Here is a 22,523-nt window from a genome sequence, read left to right as displayed (position 1 = left end):
ATGTGAGGAAAATTTGTTTTTAGACACATTTTGAGGTTTGCAAGGGATTCTGGGTAACAGAACCTGGTGATAGTCAGACAAGTCACTCCATACTGGATTCCCCTGGGTGTCTAGTTTAAACATATGTATAGGTTTGCTAGGTTTCCCTAGGTGCCGGCAGAAATAGGGTTCAAAATCTACCGCCAGGCACTTTGCAAAAAAAGGGTCAGTTTTCACTGTGAAAATGTGTTGTGTCCACGGTGTTTTGGGCCGTTTCCTGTCGCGGGCACAAGGCTTACCCACACAAGTGAGGTACCATTTTTCTTGTAAGACTTTGGGGAAAGCGGGGTGGGTGGAACTTTGTGGATGCATGAAGATTCCAGAACTTTCCACCACAGAAATGTGAGGAAAATGTGTTTTTTTTACAAAGTTTGAGGTTTGCAGGGGATTCTGGGTAACAGAACCTAGTGAGAGCCAATCAAGTCACCCCATCCTGGATACCCCTGGGTGTCCAGTTTAAAAAAATGTATAGGTTTTCTAGGTTTTCCTAGGTGCTGGCAGAGCTAGGGTTCAAAATCTACAGGTAGGCACTTATCAAAATTGTGTCAGTTTTCACTGTAAAATTTGGTGTGTCCACATTGCGCTTTGAGCCGTTTCCTGTTGCAGGCACTAGGCCTACCCACACATGTGAGGTACCATTTATTTTGCAAGACTTTGGGGAATGCAGTTTGGGTGGAATTATGTGGATCCACACAGATTCCAAAACTTTTCACCCCAGAAATGTGAGGAAAATGTGTTTTTTTGGACAAATTGTGAGGTTTGCAAGGGATTCTGGGTAACAGAACCTGGTAAGAGCCAGACAAGTCACCCCATCCTGGATTCCCCTGGGTATCTAGTATTCAAAAATATATAGGTTTGCTAGGTTTCCCTAGGTGCCGGCAGGCTAGGGTTATAAAATCTACAGCTAGGCAGTTTGGGTTGCCCCAATTTGCCTCCAAGGGGGACAGAAATACTGTGGCTATTTTTTGGGCGGTGGGGGCATTAGTATGCCCATTCTAGGCAGCCCCCAACGCATAAAAAAAGCCAGCGTAATCGCTAGCACCTAGAGTGCATTCAGACCCCATCCACCCCCGGGGGGTAAAAAGTCTTTGGCATTTTTGGGGAGAGATGTGGGCATTACCATGCCCATTCTGGGCTGACCTCACCCCTGAATTTAAAATTCCCCAAGCAGGGATCCACTAGGGAAGGGTACCATTGGAAAGGAGAGATTCTCCCCTTCCCAACGATACTTCTCCCAAGTTGAAGAGGTGTGGCGCAGCGGCCACGGCGACTGACCCTGGATGCTGGGGTTCACGGTTTAATCCCTGGCTCCGGCAGCAGGGGTCTGCCCAGCACCATGTGACTCAGGGCAATAGCTTGCTTAATCTTCCCTATGGCCCCCAACGCCTTGACATCTTCGAGTAATTGTTTGCGCTTTACAAATATTGGACATTTACATTTACATAAAGATGGCTCGGGCAGCAGGTATTATAGTTATGTTTTGATGTATTTTTTATCAATATACAACTGTTGCTATGCTCAGCTCTAAATCAGACAAATAGTGCCACCACGTGGCAGACTGGCAGGAGTCCCAGTGTTGACAATTAAATGCTGGTGCCGAGCACCAGAAATCAACTGCACAAATTAAGTACTAGTTTTCATTAACCCCTTCGGTGCTCATGACGGAATGGTTCCGTCATTTGCACCGGTGCTCCTGTGCTCATGACCGAACCATTCCGTCATGAGTACAGGGGCACGAAATATCTCTGCTGTAAACAGGAGAGGGATTTCCATTATTTTTTGGGGCCTCGGAAGGTCGAGAAGAGCTTCCTCAACCTCTTGAGGCCCTTCACAGGATTTCAATTGTTTTGCTAGGAGTGACCGGCACATGATTTTCCTGATTGTATCGATCTACTTGCTGCAACGCTCTAACAAGCCAATAGGAGTCAGGTCAAGGATGACTAAGTCATCAACATATAGCACAATCTGGGTATGATTTGTGTGTCTAATTTGGGTGGAAAAGACCTTTCTTTTCATAGTGCTATGCCAAGATCTGCTGTGTAAAGACTAAAAAGCAGTGTGCCATTACACAACCATGCTTTCGGCCTGATTTATATTCTGGCGGACGGCCTGTTGTTCCGCTAGGGCATGGATCTTCAAACTGGGGACAGACCCCCCCTAGGGGGGCCCAAAGTGATCCCAGGAATGGCGCCAGGCTCTGGCCAGAGGAATACATTTGCTGATAATGGTGCTTTGTTTTCAGCAGAAAATAAATAGTGCCACAAACCACTCTGTAAGGGGCCATCACTAACATCTTTTGTCATTTATATCCTGGCTGGGAGAAGGAGTCAAAAGGGAAGGTACTCCAAATATTCTTCAAAACAAGAACTTGACTGCGCTGTTTAAATAAGTCTAAACATACTTAAAAATTGGCAATTTAATAGAATAATTGTGAAACATTTTGAGGGGGATCCCTGGTGATTTTTTTTCCACTGGGGGCACAGCATTAAAACATTTTAAGACTACTGCGCTAGTGTGACGGAGTCAATTACTCTGTCATCTTGGTGGAGGGCCTGCCTGCCAGATTTATAAGTGACCACCCAGCTGGCATTCATTTATAAAGCATTGCCAGGATCTGCCATCCTGATGTATCCTATCAATGCTTTTAACAGTTTGGTCAAGGCACCATTAATATAACAGTGCCTTGCACTAAACTGTTTTTTTTCTATTTTCAAAAAGAAAATCCTAAAATGGGCTTCTGTTTTTGAAAATAAAAAAAAGTAACGCTCCCCTCACCATGGAACTACTCTCCCATGGCAGAGAGAGCATTATTTGCATTTAACTGTAGAAAAATCGCTACATGTCTGCCAATCAAAATTGGGATGGCGTACATGTAGCCGTTTTCAGACGGCTCTTCCTCTGTCGGGCTGTCCAAGAGGATTGGTGATGGTGGTGATGGAGAAGTCACCGTCGTAGCAATACCAAAGGTCTGTCTGCATTTAAATCAGGTGGATGGACCTTTGTGCTGTATGTTTACTACATTGCTGTATACATGCCGCCAACATATAAACCGGACTCTTAGTCTTTTATTTGTCTTGACTATATCAGAGATATGACAAAACAGCCCTATCTTGACCTGCATTCATGTTCCTTCATATAGTGATTGTATTGCTTTTACTAAGCTTGATGCTATGAGCCACCATGTTGTCAGCTTTGCCCATAGCCACCCATGATCTACACTATCAGAAGTCACATTGCAATCAAGAAAACTGGCAAAAAGGCTCATATCCGTGGCGTTGGTCATCTTCTTAATTAACACTTACATTCCCAAAATGTTATCAAGGATGCCACATGGTACTGTGAATCATGCATGACAACACAGGATTAAAAAGCACCTGCTGGAGTTTCTTGTGTGTCCAGCAATTTTCAGACAACAATACAAGTGTCAAGATAACTCTGGTAAATAATGTTCCAATTGGAGAGAGGGAGTTTTGACTAGTGGTAGTTTTGACTCGTAATAAAGTAGCACAGAGGGCTAATATGCCTGCTCCAAAGAACATGTACCATACAAATCACTGAGCTGTATATTATATGGGTTGCTCAGTAGGTTACTGCTTTTGTCACAGAGACCCTTTTGTTCCTTGCAGTTCATAAATTGCAATCATAATATAGCATACTGAGCTATGAACTGTCATCAAAAAGCTGCAAGCCTACTGCATGGTATAGTTTAGAACATTATGTTTTTTTCCAGTCTTTCATTGTCCTAATTCTACGTGGGAAAAGGGTTCATTTGGGTAGAAATACATTCTTATTAGTAAAGCCAACCACTGCGGTACGTTTTAAATACTGAATTTGTGCTTCTCCAGACGGGAATCCGTGGAGAAGAAGGCCGATGGTAGAGCACCAACAACGACTGTCGCGCTGTGTGCCACAACCGCTAAAGCCAGCCCTGCTTTTTATTATCTGCATTGCTGGCTGTAGATTGCTTAACTCATTCTGTTTGGCTATTACATTTCACCTTCCTAGTAACTGTAATATCATATATCATCCTACCTAATTGCAAATATGTAGTACTTCCTTGGCATTTTTAGTACACTGTCCACTTGCAATCTGGGTATCTCTGTTCATATCTTTTAATAGGGTTGAACCAGAAATACATGGATTCAAGCCAAGCTTTAGGGTGTCTGCCACTACAATTCTTGCCCTCCTCCATTTTGGTTACATAGTGGTATCATGTTTTTGGATTAGTGGTTCTGTAGGCTTCAGAAAGGGAAATGGCTAAGTGCCGAACTGGGCCCTCGGCAAATGCTCCTTCCACGCATGCTGCTTTAATATTATCCTTAATGCTGGTATCATTAAATAGAAGATGCCATTTTGGTAGTGTCTCATATAGACTATTTCATGCTGCTGAGAATGAATGAAGCAGGATGATATTTCTGTCCTGGCCAGTTTCAGTCAGTGTCTTTCGTTTCTTCTTGTTTTTCCTTGGCAGGGGTTCGCTGGTATCCGCCTTTGAACTGCTATATGCCTTCCCTTGTTATAATCTGTTTGGTCTTGATGATTACTGATATTGTTGGAGATCCACTCAATAAGAGAGTGCTTGGACACACTTGGATCTACCAAGGGTGTGCAATGGTCCACAGTGGAAATAGTGTGTTTTCTAGTGGGGTTTATGTCTGAATGAGTGTAAGGAGATATAAGCAAGCAGGGTCGAACTGGGACAGGAAATAGGCACTGACACCATATTAAAAGTGCCCCATTAGTGAATGAAAAATCTAAAAAAGTGGCTCATGTATGCAAATTGGGGCAGTTTTGAACTTGTGAAGCTATTCTGTACAGGTGTTTTGCAAGGAATAGAAGACTGAATAGATTTCGGCTTGCTGCAGGCAATGTTTGTTTTAATATCAAGAACCACAAATGGAGGAGTCATAGGGGAACAACAGGACACCAGGGCACACTCCACTCAAAACTAACTCATAACCAAACCAGTGTGTTTAGTTAGATCATCGCCCTCTGGCCCTGTAGACAGCTCATGGTTCTTATTTACTTTTTAAACTGGTCGCATTGTCCACGGTTAGTCAGATAAATTTGCCTGTAAGTTAACTATGGCAATGAAACATGTTGGCCATTATTTACACTTTGGTCAAAACATGCTAGTGTGTTTTTAATCATGAGCCTGGACATACACATTAAAGATTGTGAGGGATACCACCCTTGCTAGTGTCGCTACCCAAGCCTGATAGAAATGTGGAAACAATTGGCTTGTATCATCCATTGGCACTACTAAATATGGACTACAAGGACCTCACCAAAATACTGGCGAGTAAGCAAGCCCTAGTTGTATCACAGTTGATACATGCAGACCAAAATGGGTTCGTGCCAGCTCGCTGCACGTCGCTAAATCTGAGACGTTTATTCAGGGTGGCACACTACTCAAGGGAATATTGGGCGCACTCAGGTGTTTGGTCCTTGACTTAGAGAAGGCGTTCGACACCCTAGAGTGGGGATTTTTATTTGCTGCTCTACATAGGTATGACCTGGGGGACACACTTGCTGAAGAATCCAACCTATCGTAAGGCCAATTCATGTTACATGCGGTGATAGTATGGGTGCTGTTCACGATATGGGGAGACATAGCGCAAGAACCCACATCACACTTGACAGTACAGTATCTGCATGAGCTGGGCACAGGCCAACACCTCACCAGATGGTTGGCGGACTCTCTGAGATTGAACACAACACCTCCACTGTTATCCCTCTGGGCCCACTGGGAAGCAGACCTGCAACGGCCTAGCACAGAACAGGAATGGGAGGATATCCTAGAGGGTTCCACACACATCCCCCGAAATGCTAGATTCCGACTAATCCAATATTTCATAACACACAGAACCTATATGACCCCAGCCAAGATCAATCAATACTTCAATCGCAATGATGCCAAATGCCCCAGATGTAGTGAGATAGGTGGATATCTCTCACACATGCTATGGCCTGTACAGCCATGCGATCCTACTGGAAAACAGTCACTTACCATGTAGTTCACTGCAAGGGATGCACACTAGATTGGTCGTGGGAAATATGTATACTAGGTCTCTATCAAAGGCCCAAAATGTACAGAGTGACGACCCAAAACATAGACCTGGGACTCATTGTTGATAAAAGGCTTCTCACTAGGTGCTGGACATCCCCTGAGCCTCCAGCTGCAAAGGCCTGGTTTCAATCACTTCTCTGCTGGGCACAGGCGGAAAGCCCAGTGCTTCATCGTGAAGATACAATGTACAATGGGGATACAAAACAACTGCTGGTGGCAGAGTGGGTTGAGATATTGCCAGCTTTCTGTACATCCTGGCAAGACTACTCTGAAACACAGGGCACTACTCAAGAACAGGATGAGGAGTAAGAACTAACAAATAGCAATAAGTTGGGAGAGACCAAAGTGGAAGTAAAAGTTAGTAGATGAAGCGTGTAGAGCTAAGGGCATTGTGTGCCCCTCACACCTATCTAAGTTGATTGTGGACTATTCATGAAGCAAGAGTGGCGATTTATATGTGAATGGATATTGTGCAATAAAGGTGTAAAGATGAAGGTGAGGTGGGCGTATATAAAGATGATAGATAAATGCTCATATGGTTTGCAATTTTATTCAATCAAAAGCGGGAAGGAGTTAAAATTAGCTGTCTTCATTTTGCATCAATGTTATGTTACATAATGTTTACATTTCATTCACTCAGGCATCACAACTAGTATGTGTACACTGGACATTATTCTGTATATGAAAATTTACAAATGTTGTCTGATGTAAGACCTGACCTGAAATATATTAAAAAATGTAAAATGTAATAAGCAAATTTAAACTAAGATTGTGAGGGATACCACATGAACTCACTTTTATATATTTTTGCATCAAGAGGAAGGAATTAACTCTTAGTTTGAGGACCTTCATTCAATAGGGTTCAGGAGATGTATGTAATGGTTGAGAGTTAAATTAGTCTATCTCACACACACCCAGTATAGATAGAGACATACATACTAATGCGGTCTTCCTGCCTGAACAGGAATGTGCCAATGATGATAGAACAAACTAGTTGGTTAGCATTAGCCGATGTGCTCCTGGTGGTTGCGTCCATGAGGAACTCCCTTTACATTTTTTACAAATGTTCCCTTGTTGAGAAGCGTTGTATCTTTTGGCACCAGAATCCCTTTTTTGGATATATTCCCTTGCAGTTGCCTGAGCCTGAGTGGTACCAAAGCAGGCAGGCTGCCTAGAACAGGTTATGCTACAGGGGTTTTACGATATTTCGTTAACAAGAATATTTTGGGTGTGGTGTGTGACACGGGGGCTTTGTTTTTTCTGAGTTACTATCAAGGAAAACAATAGTGTCACCTGGCCTAGCAGATCATAAAATAGGTCCACTAACTGCAATAAAAACACCCTACACACTTACTTGTGAGAACAGCCCTTCGTATGTGCCTGATTGCCCTAAAGACCAGTTCAACTCTGTAATCAAGTCTTTGCCATAACCCCTAGCAGTGTGATTGTTATGTAACAGATTGTGGTTCTTTAATTTACCTACCAATGATATTGTGTTATGTTATGCATATTTGTAAAGTGCACTCTTATTCGCAAGGGTATCCTGGCGCTGAGCTGGGTGTTGTGTGCTTAGCCCTGCCTATGGTAGAAAGCCAGGTCTTCAGCTTCGTGCAGAAGACTCTGATGTGGAGTAGGAGTTCGCTCCACAAGTTAGGAGGGATGTGAGAGAATGCCCATCCTCCTAATTAGGTTTTGTGTGTCAGTGGGATGTGTGCGAGTAGGAATACTGTGGAGCTGAGGTGTTTGGGTGGTTGGTGGAAGGCAATGTGGCTATTCAGGTAAGTGGGGTTTGAGTTGTGTAGTGCCTTGAATATCTGTGTGAAGAGTGTGAATTGAGCACCTTTGTGTTTCGGGAACCAGTGTAAATCCCTGAGCGTGATGTGAGTTCTGCGTGAGAGATTGACGATGAATCCGGCTGCCGAGATCTGGGTGGTTTTTAGTCTTCTTGTAAGTTGCCTGGTGATCCAGACATAGAGAGGGTCCCCATAGTCCAATTTGCTGGTGACTAGGGCACGAGTGACAGTTTTTCTATTGATGCTTGGGAGCTATTTGAAGATCTTCCCCAGCATCCTGAAAGAGCGTTAACATTTCCTATAGAATGCAAGCATTCAAACCTGCTTTGGTCTACAGACATAAAACTGCATGTAAAAAGTGGCATGCAGACAGCTGGTGCTGCAAAATGAAAACATGAGGTTTTGATATTCATAGGCTTTAGTCTGAAAGCTCCAGTTGGCCTTCGAGATGAGCAAATAAATTTCTCCATGTGAAAGAGAGAATGCTTGGCATAATTTACAGCATGTAACCTCGAAGCCTTGTCTATTTAGTTGCTGGAAATGTTTAAACAAAGCGTCTTTTAATTCTTTGCTTTAGAGTGAATAGAAGACACACGTATTTTAAAAGTGCATTATCATGTTGTGCTTTAATGATTCTTGTTTAATTAATAAGTTCTTTTGCACCTAATGTTATGTGTTTAGTTAAAATAAAATGTTTCTTTAAAAGAAGGTTAGATGACGTCAGAATGTGCTGGGGAAGAATTTTCGCCTACCTGATTAATGACGTGCGCAGACAGCAGAGGGGTAGAGTTGTCATTTTAGAGAATATTGGATTCCAGTTGGAGGCAGAATAAAAATCATGCCCCATGCTTTGTAACAGTATTTTTTATATAAACGTATTCCTAGTTTAGGAGTTTCAGAACCCTTTCAGAGACCTATGTGAGAGATAGACTCAGACAGATTTAGAGATTGAAGGCTGCAGTGGAGTTTCAGACTTCAAAGTAAAACTGAAGGGAGGAGAGCAGATGTGATTTTCAGATGCAGGGAAGTAGAGGACAGACCTTGATGTAGAGCAGAATGGAGGCAGACGAAGGCAGATTAGATGCAGGTTTTGCTCCATACTCACGTTTATTAAAATCCCAAAGCTTTATGCTTTGACTAACTGCCTTTGCCAATGTTTATTTGTTCTATGCTTTATTTCTCTTTATGGGAGATTCTGCAATTATTAATTATTGATTTAGCTTCATGCTAATCTCACTCTTGCTTCTATACTTGAACTCTTCCTGAGTTCTGATTGACATCATGTGAGCCTCATTTTTTTAGAATAGGGATTTTTTCCATTATGGAATGCGCTTCATGGAAATTATAATATGCTCTGTACTAACAATTGTTTTCTATTATCAATTCTGTAACCTTATTTTTTGCCTGACTAATTAATGAAGAGTCAGAGAATCTTAAATATTAATTAGAAAATAAATTCCTTTGAAACAAACTCACAACTCTCATTATTGGTTAAAATGTTTATTTGCATTTAATTATTTGCCCATGTTTATGAAGGAATTCTTTTGTTCAAAATACGGTGGCAAAGATTTATCACCTTGAGCGGAAACAAGGGTAATGTTAATTAATGGTAATGGTGCCACATTTTCTAAATTTCCAACGAGAGATTTCCCTGAAATTTCCGCATTATCAATCTTCATAGTATGGAAGCAGGTTGCAGTGACAGCGAGTGACTTGTATGGTCATGTCTAGTTTGCTGTTGATTATCCTGAGCTTCCTGGTATTGGTTCTTGGTGTGGGATTGGGCCAGAGTTTGTCCAGCCAACAAATGGAGTCCCATGGTGGGGTGTTCTTGTCGAAGATCACTACTTCTGTCTTGTCTGTGTTGAGTTTGAGACTGTTTGATTTCATCCAGTAATCAAATTCAGACATGCCAGCGATTAACTTGTTTATTGTGTTGTAATTTTTTCCTAGAGAGAGAGTATGATTTGCATGTCATCTGCACAGGAGAGGATGTTGCTCTTGTTTAACAGATGATGTTGGTTAGAGGGATCATGATTGTCTTGAACAGGGTGAGGCTGAGTGAGAATGAATGAGGCACTCCACAGATGGGATTGTGGGCTTCAGTGGAAAAAGGGGTCAGGCTTACAACTTGTGTCTTAGCCGTTAAGAAGGAGAAGGTCCAGCGGAGAGCGGGTCTTTAGATGCCAAACTCGCGCAGCCACCTGATGAGAATAGAGTAAGGGATCATGTTAAATGCCGCAGAGAGGAGCAGAAGAATGAGGGCTGTCAAGGATCATGCATATGTTGTTTGTGACGTGATGAGTGCTGTTTCTGAACTGGGTTAGGCCTCAATACGGACTGCGTGGCTTTGAGGAGGTGGTTGCTGAGGTGGGCAGTGAAGCGTTGGTTGATTAGTTTCTCTAACACTTTTGCCTGGTATGGTAGGAGGTGCATGAGTCTTGTAGATGGAAAGCATGGCTGGGTCAGAGGATGGTTTCTTGAGATGGGGCATAACGGTGACATGTTTCCAATTGTCCAAGAATGAGTTGATGGAGGCGTTGAGGATGAGTTTGGTCCTTTGGTGAAAGCATGATGGGGCAAAGGTCAAATCGAGCCCCCAAGTGATGGTCTTTATGGTAGTAGCCATTGCAACCTTGGTGACAGCAGGCCAAGAGGTCAGAGTTTGTTTATTGGCCATGAGTTGCTGAATAAGGAAGGGATTTTATTACTGCAGAGCATGTTGAAAAGGTCTTGTGATGGCTTAAAGTTTAAAACAGTGATGTCAAGCAGTATAATTCTTTAACAATACGGTAACAAGCACACATGTATAGTTTCAATAGAAGGCAATCATCAAACAGCTTTAGCAATCTATCAATTTTGGAATCCATGATAGTGAAAAGTAAACAAGAGATTGTCATAGCTCCTGTCAGTTAATTACTTTTTTTTGTGCTTTTTATAGGTTTTAGCTGTCTCTTGAGCTGTATCAGCCAGGTCAAAAATACAATAGTAGGTTGCACACATGATTAGAGCTTGTGCTTTTAAGTTCTAATGTATGTAAATGTAATGAATACTGGATAGCAGCATTACACGGTCAACTAAAATGAACGTTCATAATGGAACACTGATTGTTCACAAGTCTCTTTTTGCATTAGAACATAGCGCTGAATCTGTTAAATTAAATTGCCACACCGGAGACTATGCTGCCGCTCTACGAAAAGTGGAAAAAGACTGCTCGAGCTGATCTAGCCAGTGCATCTGCTCATGTTGTAGAAAGAGTATGGCAGTCATGCGGACCCCCTTTTGTTAGGCCTGGTATTAGCCAAGACCTTTTGATTTTGATAAAATGATATGTATAATATACTTCCTTGTAAGGGCTTTCAACACGTCCTTTTCATCTGATGATCTGTTGTTTGCCATTTACAATTTTTTTCCACTCCTGAGAGCATACCGCCTGGGCAGTGGATCAGCCCACTTCGATCATTGGCTAACTTTTTGTGAATGAGCTAATTCTGCTCTTTCACAAGAAGCACATCCACACACAAAGTATTTCTTTGTACTCCAGAGCTTTTTGAGACAAAAAAATATTTATGCTTTTAGGCATTTTGTTTAATATATATTGTTAAGCACCTAGCATCACCCTCAACAGGAAAAATGTACAAAAGCAATGTCGAAATATAACAAAAATTGGAAAGGCCAAAAAACTGCCCGCCAACGCCAGACTGATTGGCTTTGCCAATGCTTGTCTGTATTGCTATTCCTGGAGTTCTGAAGAAACAAAACCCCTTGGCATTTATTTAGGCATCGTGAAAAGGTCATCTCCTGCAGCAGCCATTTTCCACTACAGTTCAATTCCCCAAACGTGCTCCCGCTTGCGCTGCCTTGCACTAAGGCATGCCTAAGGTGTAAGGATTAATTACCAGTGTTGAATAAAATGCAGATTGACTTTGTTAACTTTGGTTTAACAGTCTTTTGTAAGATGGTGATTGATTTTTTTAACGTTCTTTGGCCTATCTAACATGCATATGATTATGAGAAAAAATTCCACACAAAGGATTGTGAATGTAGTATCTCGAGAAGTTCTATAATCATGATTTTGCCTTGTGCGATTCTACCATTGCACGCATGTTCAAACCCTTTGCTTATGCAAGTAAATCCAAAAGTATCCTTGCAAATTGGTCTTTCTATTTAGGTCTGGTTATAGGCAGATTTACCTACTTAAACACATCTCATATCACCACACAACTTAGATATAGACATATACATGATGAATTGAAAGGGGCTTCCGGTTTGTCCCCCTCAGCCCATGGCTTGTTCGAGCCCCTTCCTCATTGGCACCATGGGCAGTCATGTTGTTTTTGATTAGCCCACTTAATTGTTTGCAGGGCTTTAAGTGGGATGAAAAACGGGGGGTCTTTCAAAGGTGCGTGGCCTATGTAATTAAGGGCCTGGCTTGAAACCACGTAAGCCAAAAATCTGTAATTAGCCTAGTGTGACGCTCGACATGTATTTTGCTGTCTCTGTCATTGCATCCAGATATATGATACAACAAGTAACATCACACCTACAAGTCAGGACTATTGGCTTTGTCAATGTCAATGGCTGTTAGTAACTGCAAAATGAGAAGGGTAATACTGAGAGAAAATGGCTCTCTTTAAAGGATTTCCCTTCCTCCTACAACGCAGCTCACCTGGCATGACGTCATGCCTTGACCTCCACTACTCGGGAGTGAGCAAAATAAGCATGCGCACATCAATGTGCATGCTCTCACTGCAGTCCAAGAAAAAATTAAAACAGACTACCTTTGGGAGGCCCAAAAATAGAGCCCGATAGAGACCCGTTTTGAGGGCCCCTGAAAATAACTGCCGGTCCTCAGACCCGGACAGACCCCGGCCCACTTAAAGCCCTGATAGTTCAAATGCTTATACTGGTACGTACATTTGTGAAACTTTAGGTCATTTTTAAGGGGAATGTCTTAAATTCAACTTACCACCCATGCTTGGAATCATTATTGCAGCCGGCTACTGTACCATGTAGAGAATGCTTTCCATAGAGAACAGCTGTGATGCACTGAGCGGGCTACAGGCGCTTTGGAACCACAGCATTGACAACCATTTTTGTACTGCAACCAGACATGCTCATTATGTTTCTGTACTGTTACCACTCATCTGAGATTGGGGGTCAATGTAACAGGGCTTGTTGAGGCACTAGCAGGAGTGAGCCTCAGTTAAAGAGGTCTGAGGACTACTAATTTTCTAACAATAGTGAGTGGGCTGCAATACTGGAATTGACAGCAGAGGCAGTCCGCTGTGCTAGTAGGAGGTAGTAAGGGATGGACAGTATTAAGGTTTTGAGTGACGGGATGCCTTATTGAAAGCAGAGTTCAGCCACCTGGCCACTTAGGTGAATGATGGACCTCTGCTAGGAAGGAGCAGCCAGTGATAACTCCCTTGTGGCCATTCATAAGCGCTGCAGGGTGAACACATCACAGTACTACTACATAATATAAATGGTGCTGCTGGCACAGAAAGACCCTTCTTTGTTGGCAAGCTTGGAGCTAACAACTAGCTGCAATATCTTTATGGTGAGCCAAACACAGCCATGTAGATTGTTTTTAAGAAATGGGGGCTTTTATTGTCCTGAACTGAGCATCATACTTTGCCTTTGCTCGCTCCTATAGCTCAATTCCCCTGAGGAGTCCACAAAGCCCCTACAGTGCCATATGTTACATTACCCAAACCCTTTTCGGAAACAGCAAATGGTGATTCTGGGATATTTTGGGTTTAGTATCTCGCTCTTGGCGCATTGAATGAGGGACCGTGTTATGGTTGAAGGAGCTGGGCCATGGTACAGAAAAGGAAGAGGGGCTACCTACACTATCCAAAAGCGAAAAAGTCTTTCTTCTCAGTTATAGACTATAGGGTTGGAGTGGCGTGATTTTTATTTTATTCTTAGATACTGTAGGGGTGCATTATAATTGGGTAGTCAGCACTCAAATGTATTCTGAGTGATTAATGATACTAAGAGAAATTGGGGTATTGTATATTTTAAGAACTCCACGTGAAAACTCATGAGAAATATAATCTGTGTGCCTAGAAATGTGATTAATGGAAATTCCTGAAAAACGTATATATTAATGCTCTGAGAGAAAACTAAACAAACAGTAATGGTTCTGTCGGGAGAAACAATTCAATTGAACATAATATTTAATACATCAATGTACTTATATATCCCATGGGGGATACATATGAAGTAGACAAATAAATGAACACTGCCCCAAAAGCGGGGAAAGTAAATCTTTAGTATTCAACTTTCTCATGGATCTTAATTTAACAGAGTATTAGGCATGCTTTCCAATGTATCAAAAACACATATACAGTGAATACACAAGTGGTGTAGATCGTGATTTGTGACTGACGGTTACAGGTGACACAACATATATACATAGAAATGACATTTTTCAAACTATCCACTGTAAACACAATAGTCTTTGGGAATTAACTAGTTTATTTCGCTCTTTTGTGCACGTATTTGTAACCCTGTGCACAACTAATTTGCCATGATTATGCGGTTTGAGGCATAGTTTCAGTGCAAGCTCAGGTTTCCAGTCTAAAATTAATTCGTATGTAACATTCAATCTAGAATGTGTTTGCTTGCATTTTCATTTACACTGCAGGTATGGACTAGGCTTCATTATTTGGTATAGGAGGGTTTGTATTTTAGTTATATAGCAAGGTAGAAGATGGATCTTAGCAAGGAGAAACGCTGTAACAAGCAAGGAGGCGAGTTCCCGACTAAGAGGAGAAGAATGGCCAAGGATGAATGGAGTAGCAACACATCAATAGGGAAAGGTGGTGTCAAAAACCAATTTGTGCTGGATTTGTGGAAAGTTACTGGAGCTGATCACGTGATTTACCTTGAATGCAACTAATGTCTTATGCTATAATGTTGTGGGGGTCAGAGAGACATCCTAGGACTTCATGAGGTGCCGACCTCTACTTCTGCCTTGTGTGGCTTCATGCTACTTGACTCTTCGTTGGGGTTTCTTCTACTGAAGAATCTGAGAGCTGATACCTTTCTCTTTCTCACTTTACTTATGCTTCCTACTTTAGGGTTGTCCCTTTTCTGAGGAAGTGCAGGGAGAGGTAGCATGTTCATGCTTTCCTTTGAAAATCATTTGATGCAATTTAGGGCCTCATTACGATGTCAGTCAGAGAGCATTCCGACCGACTCGGGTTCAATGAGTCTGACTGACCGATTACGATGTTTCCAAACAGCTTTCAGTTGGATTCCCATTGACTTCAATGGAAGTCTGTGTTCTGACCGACAGCACAGGCTCCCATTGAAAAAATTGGTGGTTGCTAAAAACCTTGCACCCTGTCGCAGGCACCCATGGTTTCGGCCACACTGTGCATGGTTGTAAAGAGGGGCCCCTGGTTTCTCCCACAGGCCCCAACCGGAGGCCTCCGGGTGAAGGGGGCCTGCTACGGCCCCAAAGAGAGTTTCCGACAGAGTTCCATGTCGGACAGACTGATTCCCACATCTTAATACGTCGGAAACACAGTCCATAGAGCTGTACGATTCAACTACGACCGACTAGGAGTCTCCGAATGCGGGTAGGAACCGAATCGGAAAGACCGAACGGTTACTTTCAATCATAATCGGTCAGTTGGAAATGTTTCTGAGCCAGTCGGAAACATGGGTTCCAACATAGGTTAGGAAAATCCGAATGCCTTTCGGAGCCTTTCCGACCAACATCGCAATGAGGCCCTTAAAGTTAAATTATTTTTCCAAATTACTTGCATCATCACAACCAAATTAGTTGTATGCTTTTTATTATATGGAGGACATCTCTTTAGGATTTTTGGAGTCATTCTGTTTGTCCTATATTTCTATACTATAATGCTGAGATTGATTTACACCAATCTGCTTCTGAATTTATAATTTAAGTTTACTAATACAAATTTCAGTTGTTGACAGGTTATTGTGTAACCAAAATGGGTATACTGTATTGAAATTTAGTTGTGGTTGTTTCCTCCCTCTTACCTCTCAGCATCTAAAAAGACCTTCTGGTTAAGTAGGGATGTTTAAATTGGCCTGAGCTTCCATAGGAATTTGTCTCTCAGGATGAGGACTTGCCGCTTGTGTTTAAGGAATAAGACAAGAAAAACTAGAACTCAGCATAATAAAGATTACTGGTAAATTATCAGGTTATTTCAAGAGACATTTCAAGAATTTATGAAAAGTAGTGAATGAAATTGTAAACGATTAAACATTTTTAACAACATCCACTTTATTGTGTCCATGTAGAAACCTGCAAAGTTCAAATCAGTTCATGTGTTTTGGCTTCTACTCTTACACAATCCATGTAGACAAGAAAACAAGATGACAAATAGCATTTTTTCAATCCCAAATAATTATTAAAGATCACAACAGAAGACTCCGAAGTGAACACTGTTACAGTCAACATTATTTTACCCTATTACATGAAGTGTACGGTAGGAATGTGCAAAATTGCATTTTTTTTTAACTTGCATCATCAGTGTAGATTTCTAAACTGAGGTGAAATAATGCTTAATTTGTGATATGTACTTGGCCAGTAGCTCATGTGAAAACTGAACACGATGACAGAAGACTCATTCAAGCATAAACTGTCTTGTGATAGCAGCAGACATCAGTGTCACAGTTCCCCCAAGAGATTTTCAACAGTATTCAGTGGAAAAAGAATTATGTGAAAAAGCGGAAGAAAAAAAAGTGTATGTGCAAAATACACAACCTCTATCTTCAGGAATTTCGTAAGATTTTTCTTGCATAATCCAAATATATGCATTGCTGTCAGACCCTTGTAACAAGAGCGACTTTCAGCCACTCCTAATTTTTCAATCAACAACACTTAGCATGCTGGGAAATGTAGGTCCTATATATACTAACATAACAGAATCTAAGAAACAATAAACTACATACCCAGAAATCTTAGTACTGTCGGTGTATAAAGAGGACTGATTCAAAATCGGTCTCTTGACATTGGGTCTGTTTACACCTCTGTAGACTGTTCACCACATGCATTAAATAGAAGACAACAGCATTTGTGTGTCATGAAATTGCCTCTGTCTCAATTCATGTTTGACACATAAGCAGGTTCTTACCTGCCGGGTGTGTCCTTGAAAGGGTATATCCAGCCAGTGATAGTGCTGCAAAATGGTCCTTGTGACAGGGCGAGTGAGGATATAATGAGGCAGTATCCAGAGAAAGTAACTCCAAGCAGTGCTATAATTGGGGACCCAAGCCTCTAAATAAACAATTGAGAGTTAGAGGGGTATTTGGTGTGCACCACCTTAAGCATTTGTTTTTCTTAACTTTCTTTAACATTTCCCTCTCACAAAATTGATACACCTAGGTTAGTCAAATCATGCATATAATTTTTGTAACTACAATACCCCTAAAATTAACAAATTGCCAAACAAAGAGTGTTGCATTTCCAGGCTAACTTGGACCATCCACTGGGAAAGGTCTCCAGAGTCTGAAATCCATTTCCACTCATGGCCCATTACATAGTACGCCCCTGTGACTTGGTGATCAAGACGGCCTCTGGTTGTTTTTTTTTTTAAGTGGTACATCTGGAGAAGAATCTACTGGTGGAATTTCCCCAACATAGTTTAAATGAGAGGAGCAGCATTTTTGCGTGGTAAAGTAGTGTGTGGTAATGTCATACAACCTGAATAGGTGACCAAAGTTTTCCTGCAAATGGCAGGTGAATATGTGAACATTTCAGTATTGCATTAATTGGCTGTGGATTTATGTATGATGTATTATTATAATTTTTTCAGTTAAAGCTGATTTGCGTTTCAGATGTAGCCTTCCATCATAGACTTTTTTTTTTTTTTTTTTTTTTTATTCGCATTTCAAGTACAACATAGGACGTCCGGCGTCCGAACATGAGGCATTCATACCCCTTACAACTTTACTGCATTACAACACTTCATGTCCAACAGGGCACAATTTTTATATGTCACTCTACATCTATATACATTACATCCCAGTCATGTTACAGCTGTTCATCCAACCCAGTTAAATAAGCCACTAAATAATGCCAGTAGTCTCTTGAACGTGCTCGTAGCAGTAGTCCTTCCTCATACAGTTTCAAAGTGTCCTTACAATACACCATATCTCTGATCCATTGTTTGATCTGCGGTGCCTTCTTACCCCCCCAGCAAATCGCTATGCTACGTTTGGCCATAAGGAGGGCTATTACGCAAAACTTACGTGTGCTTGCTTTAATATTCGGTAGGAGACTCATTAAGCACGTTCTTATAGTACAATCAATCTTGCTGTCCACCATCTTGCCCAGCATATCCATTACATCCAACCAAAATTGCGCCACTCCCCTACAGTACCATGCCATATGTATAAAATCAGCGCTATCCGTTCCACATCTTTGACATCTGGAGTCTGTACGCAGGCCATATTTGTGCAATCTTTTCGGTATGTGGTATGTGTGATGTAAGTATTTAATGTGTATTAATCTTAGATTTCCGTTTGGGGTTAGTAATTCGGTGATCGTGCCCGTCGTGCTCCATTCGCCTTCAGTTAGTGGTGTATCTAAGCAAGCATCCCATTTCTGAATCGCTTTATGTGCTGTAACACCTATTTCAGCCTGCAGGGATACATATAGCCTGGACACCAGGTGTCTGGGGTCCGGTGACTTGAGGAGCATTTGTAGGGTCAATAATACGTCAGGTTCTGCTGGGTAGGTCGGATAATGTGCTTTGAGTGCTCTCTGTAGTCTATAGAATGTGAATCTAAAAAGCATCGATTGATTTTGGATATATGCAAGGTCCCCTAATGTCTTGACCACTCCTTCGTGGTATAGGTCCCCCATTGTGTCTATTCTCACCTGTTTAAGGAGCTCCATCCCCACCTTCTCTTGTGTAACCGATAGTGCGGATGATGGTGTAACAGCAGTTCTGGAGCATATATTGGCTGCTTGTTCACCTTTTTAGCTATCAGACGCCATGCTTCAGTTGCAGCGTCTATTGTATTTATATCGTGCTTGTGCAATGGGGGTCTGACATGCGTCAGTATGGCATCCAGGGGTATAGGAAGGGGGTCCCCCTCCTCAACCGCCACGTGAGTAAGAAATGGGACCTTGTGGTACCAGAAATGGGCATATTGGGCCTGCGCACACAGAGAGTACAGTAAAAAGTCAGGGACCTTGAATCCCCCTCTCGCAAACGGCAAAGTCAGCGTGTGTAAATCTATCCTAGCAGTCTTACCCGCCCAGATCAACTTTAGGGTTGTAGATTTTATCGCTCGGAATACTGGCGCTGGTGGCTTGATCGGAATATTATTAAATAAGTAGAGTATCTTTGGCAGCATCACCATCTTCACAATTGCTATTCTATCCGCCATGGATAGCGGCAGCTGAATCCATCTGTCAATCTTCTGTTCTAACCCTGCAATCACTCTACCGTAGATCTTGCGGATCACTTCCTCGGGGTCCCTATGGAACCACACGCCCAAGTATCGTACCTGGTCTGTCTGCCAGTCCAAGGGGTATTCCGTTTGGAATGGGAGAGTGCTGTCGGTGAGCGGTATTATCGTTGATTTAGCCCAATTAATACTGAGCCCAGAATGGTATCCAAATTTAACAAATTCCCGCAATAACTGATTCAGATTGTCTTTCGGGTCTCGCACGTACAGCAGCACATCGTCCGCATACAGCGAAATGTGGAGTGGTCTTTGGGGAAACTGCAATGCCGAGTAGTGATGTGCCTGCCGGATCTTGCAGGCTAGGGGCTCTATCGCTATGGCAAATAGTAAGGGGGAGAGTGGGCATCCTTGTCTGGTGCCCCTCTCTATAGCAATGGGCTCTGAGACATATTTGTTAATCCGAATGCGCGCAACGGGCGCCGTATATAACAATTGCACCCACTGAAGGAACATTGGTGGGAAGCCCATTCTGCCCAATATTGTGCGCAGGTAGGTCCAAGCTATGGTGTCAAACGCTTTGGCAGCGTCCAATAGGATCGCCGCAGCCTTTGTATCAGGCGTCAAGTAGTGGGAGAGTGCAAACAAGGTTCTGGTGTTGTGGGATGTTGATCGGGTTGGGATGAAGCCTGACTGGTCGGGGAGGATTAATCTGGTCATCAGGCGTTGAAGCCAAGTAGCCAGGAGTTTAGAGAGTATTTTGGTATCAACATTGATTAGCGAGTGCGGCCTGTAGGAGTAGCATGCAGTCGGATCCTTGTCTGGTTTCAACAGTGCTAGAATCATAGCCTCTCTTAGGGAAGGTGGCAATGTCCTCTTCTCATGTGCGTCTCCCAGCATAGCTACAATATGTGGAGCCAGTATGTCTACAAAGGCCTCATAAAATTCCCCCGTGTACCCGTCTGGGCCGGGCGCCTTGCCCTTCGGCAATGATTGTATGATCTTCGTGACCTCCTCCACCGTCACCGGTAGGGACAGGTACTGTCTCTGAGAATCCGATAACCAGGCCAGGGACATCATCACAGTATTTTGTTATTTCGTCCGTCGGAGCCGTTGGTCTGCCGTGTATAACTTCCCGAATGTATTTCTAAAGGACTCCAATATCCCCTTCGCGTCATGTCGTAGCACCTCCTCTGCATCGCTCACCGCTGCCACCACCGGTAGTGGCTTCTGCGCACTTATCTTAGCAGCCAGTGTAGCTCCAGGTCTCCCAGCCTCACCATAATTTCTAGCGACCCGTCTTTTATGCACATAATTTAGTTCTGCTGCTGCACTTTTTTGGTATTCAGATATATCAGCTCGAATTTTACCCAGTATACCCGGATCCTGTGTCCGTGCAAACTCCAACTCAAGTTCTCTTATTTTTGTTTCACCTCTCGTCAATTGCTGTCTTATGTCTCTCAATATACCTGCATTTGTGCTGATGCATACCCCTCTGATTGTGGCTTTGAAGACCACCCATAATAACCCTGGGTCGTCCGTTGTGGGTGCATTTAGTTCAAAATATTCCGCTATGGCCTTACCTATTGTGTCTTTATATACCGGGTCAAGAAGGGCTTTCCCATTGAATCTCCAATTAAACGGAGGGGGCACATAGTTGGGCAAAGCCAGCGTCAATAACACCGGGTTGTGGTCTGACTGTGTTCATGGAAGGTGAGTGACGTCTACCATCCACTGTAGTATCTCAGGGGAGCCAATCCAGTAATCTATCCTCGACCAGCTGCCATAGGCCGCCGTCGTATGTGTAGCCTTCATCTTGTTTGGGTGTTTCGTTCTCCAGAGATCCACCAGGTGCCTATCTACCAATATGTCTTGAAGTTTCTTTAACGCTTGTCTGTGGGTCTCTGCCGATGAATGTGACCTGTCTACTTCGTCATTTAGAGCCACATTGAAGTTCCCTCCCCACACCACTGGGACGTCTGGTAGTTCAGTTAGTTTCATCCAGATATTATTGTAAAACATGGGGTCGTCTACATTTGGTGCATATATAATCAGTAGGTTAACTCTGTGTCCTCTAAGGGTGCCTGTGACGGCCACATATCTCCCCTCACTGTCTGTGTGCACGTGTTCCATTATGAAGTTCAACCCTCTTCTGAATAGTATTAGGACCCCTCTTGAGTACGAGGAGTAAGCCGCCCCATACGTCGCTTCCGCCCATCTGTTACCAATACGTGTCTGTGCATGTGGATCTATGTGTGTCTCTTGTAGAAAGGCATGTAATCGCGTGAGGTATGCCAGTATTTGCCTTATTTTCTTGGGATTTATTAGGCCATGCACGTTCCAAGTGATCAACTTTAGCCTATCCGACATTAGATTCTCACTCATTTTCTATCTCTAGGGTCATGTTTTGCTTGGTTGTAACCACTAGTCTTGGATGTGTAATGTAACCTCTGCAGCAGCTGTAATGCATAAACAATTACATTCCTCCCTTGGATTCCGGCAGTGCCTCTCAAATACAGCATTCCAAACCGAACATTCCCAACACCTCCCCGTCTCCCCTACCCACTTTAGTACTCCAAACATGCCAAAGACATACCCTTGCATGAACAGTTAACTTATCAAAACCATGGTAGGGGGGCACCCTGTTGGGGGGTCCACCTGGGTCACACGACTTCATCCAACATAGTGGATGTGGCCAGGGTTTTGTTTACTTTGCTAGTATACCTCTATTCGTAGCCATCGCATTTGTGGTATTGTGTGACGCTGTTCTCCCCAGTGACTATCGTTTACCGCACTTACAGTTTCAAAAGTAGTCAGGGAGAGGCGATCCCATCCACCCCGCAGCTCCATAAGCGGCCAGTGTAGGCCGTCCAGTTATAGTCTTACCTCCGCCCCTCTACAGTAACAGAGTTCCCCGAGTGTGACGTTATCTGGTCTCACAGCAACTATGTACAATACATTACCACGCTTCTCCGTGTCCTCTCCGTGCTGCCGGGCAAGGTGCGACATCGTCCCAGTACACCCTACCCGCTTCCATCTGTGCAGTGCACCAGCCGCATCAGTCAGTCCTCCAACAGCCGCCTTCGAGCCTCCCGTTATGCTCACATATTAGGTCCGCGTCTGCACTGCTACAGAGGGGAGGTTCTTGACCAAAAGGCACTTAGCAAATGTACTCCATAACCCATTCATGGTGTGGCAATAGTACAGCAGCATTT

At 42.9% G+C, this 22,523-nt stretch overlaps 1 protein-coding gene across 1 annotated transcript in view; it reads right to left on the bottom strand.

Annotated features, from left to right (window-relative positions):
• The window catches only part of TM4SF18 (transmembrane 4 L six family member 18), a 147,587-nt gene that overhangs the window by 17,004 nt on the left and 108,060 nt on the right, over nucleotides 1–22,523 (bottom strand). The window contains exon 3 of the mRNA XM_086944895.1: nucleotides 17,028–17,170. Coding sequence (XP_086801021.1) covers nucleotides 17,028–17,170 — 143 coding nt within the window. The remainder of the gene's footprint in view (nucleotides 1–17,027; nucleotides 17,171–22,523) is intronic.

Source organism: Lissotriton vulgaris, chromosome 11 (assembly GCF_964263255.1).
Source record: "Lissotriton vulgaris chromosome 11, aLisVul1.2, whole genome shotgun sequence".
Lineage (NCBI taxonomy): Eukaryota > Metazoa > Chordata > Amphibia > Caudata > Salamandridae > Lissotriton > Lissotriton vulgaris.
Note: the sequence above shows the minus strand (reverse complement) of the source record. Positions and strands in the feature narration are given on the sequence as shown.